This window comes from Helobdella robusta, assembly GCF_000326865.2.
Source record: "Helobdella robusta unplaced genomic scaffold HELROscaffold_188, whole genome shotgun sequence".
Classification (NCBI taxonomy): domain Eukaryota; kingdom Metazoa; phylum Annelida; class Clitellata; order Rhynchobdellida; family Glossiphoniidae; genus Helobdella; species Helobdella robusta.
Genome location: NW_008704026.1, coordinates 1 through 2500, shown reverse-complemented (window position 1 = coordinate 2500; position 2500 = coordinate 1). Strand labels below are relative to the sequence as shown.

Genomic DNA, 2500 nt, shown 5'->3' with positions numbered 1-2500 from the left:
GAGTAGTATTGGTATTGATACTAGCATTAAAACATTTATTATTATTATTATTAATGTTGTTGTTATTTTTATAATTATTATCATCACTATTAGTTGTAGTAGTAGTAGTAGTTGTGGTTAAAAAAGCAGCTGTACTATTTATAGCATCGCCAAATTTATTAGAAGTTTTACAAAATTCATCTTCTTTATCTCTACCACTCCCACCACCATGATGATCATCATCGTCGTCGTCATCACTCCTAACATCACCATCATCACCACCGCCATCATAATCATCACCACGGCGTCCATTTTTCCCACCATTTTTATGGTACTTTGACCTTAGATGTTTTTTAAAATGACCTTCGCTTCGGAACCCGACAGAGCAGACGCTGCACTGATACGGCCTTGGATTTCTCGGGTTGACCTTTGAACCCTGGTGGGTTTTCGAGGCGTGTCTGGAGGCCAGCCAGCGGGTTTTAAATGTCTTATGGCATCTCTGGCATTTGTGGGGTTTTTCCATACAGTGAATGGTCTGGTGGAGTTTGAGGTGGTATTCTCTTGGGAAAGTTTTTAGGCAGATTTGGCAGGTTGGTTTCGTTGTTGGGGTGTAGTTGTTGTTTGTTGTTGTTGTTGTCGTGTTGGTGCGATCGGCGGTTACTGAGGCTGCGTTGCTGGCGTTTGGGCTGTTGGTGTTTTTGATGCAATTGTCTTTTAAACTGTTGTTGACGAGTGTTAATGTTGAGTTTTCGGTTGCATGTCGCTGCTGATGTTGTTGTTGCTGAAGATGTTGCTGAAGTTGTTGCTGGATTTGTTGCTGCTGAAGTTGTTGCTGAATTTGTTGCTGCTGAAGTTGTGGTTGTTGTTGTTGTGGAATTTGTTGATTGCCGTGACGAGGGGATAATTGAAAATCGAAACGCTGCTGTGGTTGTTGTAGTAATTGATAACTTAGTAGTAACTGTGGCTGATAATGTTGTGGCTCTTGATGTGTATCCATCAATTGTTGCTGTTGTAGTTGTTGTGGCTGCTGTTGTAGTTGTGGCTGCTGTTGTAGTTGTTGTGGCTGCTGTTGTAGTTGTGTTGGCTGCTGTTGTAGTTGTGGCTGTGGTTGCAGTAGTTGTTGCAGCTGATGTTGTTGCAAGAAATGCTCCCAGCACTTTTGAAAATCCTCGACTCGACAGTCGCTAACAACACTGATGGCATTAGTAATTTCAGTACTGGAGTCCATGCCTAAGTTTGGAGTATAAGCAGCGACAAGAACCGCCGTTGTGTTGTTAGTAGTAGTAGTAGTAGTAAATAGAGTCATATTATTATTATTATTATTACTATTATTATTATTGTCATTATTATTGTTGTTATTATTATTATTATTACTGTTATTATTACTATTACAAGTGTTGTTACTAATTGTACTAAATATGTTACTATTATTAATATTACAATTGGTAGTAGTAGTAGCAGTAGTAGAAGTAGTAGTAGTGGTGGTAGTGGTGGTGGTCGTTGCTGTCGCGACCGACGCTCCTTTACGCTGTAACTGTATAATAATAATAATAATAATAATAATAATAATAATAATAATGATGATAATAATAACTATCATAATAATAATAATAACAATAAATATAATAATAACTATAATAATAATAATAAATATAATAATAATAATAACAATAATAACGAGAACAGCCTTTTATTTGCACCATGAAATAAGAAGTATATGAAGAAGAAGAGTCATTAAAAAAGTAGTTAATGGTTATTAAATTTTGTTTGAGAAAAATAATAATGCAGTGAGTAAAGGTTTATAATCACTAAAATTTATACAATAATAAAATGGAATTATTGATAATAAAATATTTTTTACTCATTGCCTAATAATAATGATAATAATAATAATAATAACTGCTGACGTCATCCTTTTGTCCACTGAGGAAGAGCAGGCTAGCTGCAGCTTCTGAATCTAAAATCGTTCTTCGCATTCTACCTGATGACGATGATGACCACAACGACGACGACGATGATGATGATTAAGATAATGATGATTAAGATGATGATGATGATTAAGTTGATGACGGTGATGATTAAGATAACGATGATGATTAAGATGACGATGACGATTAAGATGATGATGATGATGATTAAGATGATGATGATTAAGATGATGATGATTAAGATGATGACGATGATGATTAAGATGATGATTATTAAGATGATGATGCTGATGATTAAGATGATGATGATGATTAAGATGATGATGATTAAGATAATGATGATTAAGATGATGATGATGATTAAGTTGATGACGGTGATGATTAAGATAACGATGATGATTAAGATGACGATGACGATTAAGATGATGATGATGATGATTAAGATGATGATGATTAAGATGATGATGATTAAGATGATGACGATGATGATTAAGATGATGATTATTAAGATGATGATGCTGATGATTAAGATGATGATGATGATTAAGATGATGATGATTAAGATAATGATGATTAAGATGATGATGATGATT

At 34.5% G+C, this 2500-nt stretch overlaps 1 protein-coding gene across 1 annotated transcript; it reads right to left on the bottom strand.

The window, feature by feature from the left end:
* Window positions 1-418: 418 nt before the first annotated feature.
* On the bottom strand, window positions 419-568 carry HELRODRAFT_148154 (hypothetical protein; the record flags this gene model as incomplete). Its single annotated transcript, XM_009016595.1, has 1 exon — window positions 419-568. A coding segment is annotated over one exon (150 nt), but the record flags the coding sequence as incomplete, so codon positions are not given.
* Between the last annotated feature and the right edge of the window lie 1932 nt (window positions 569-2500).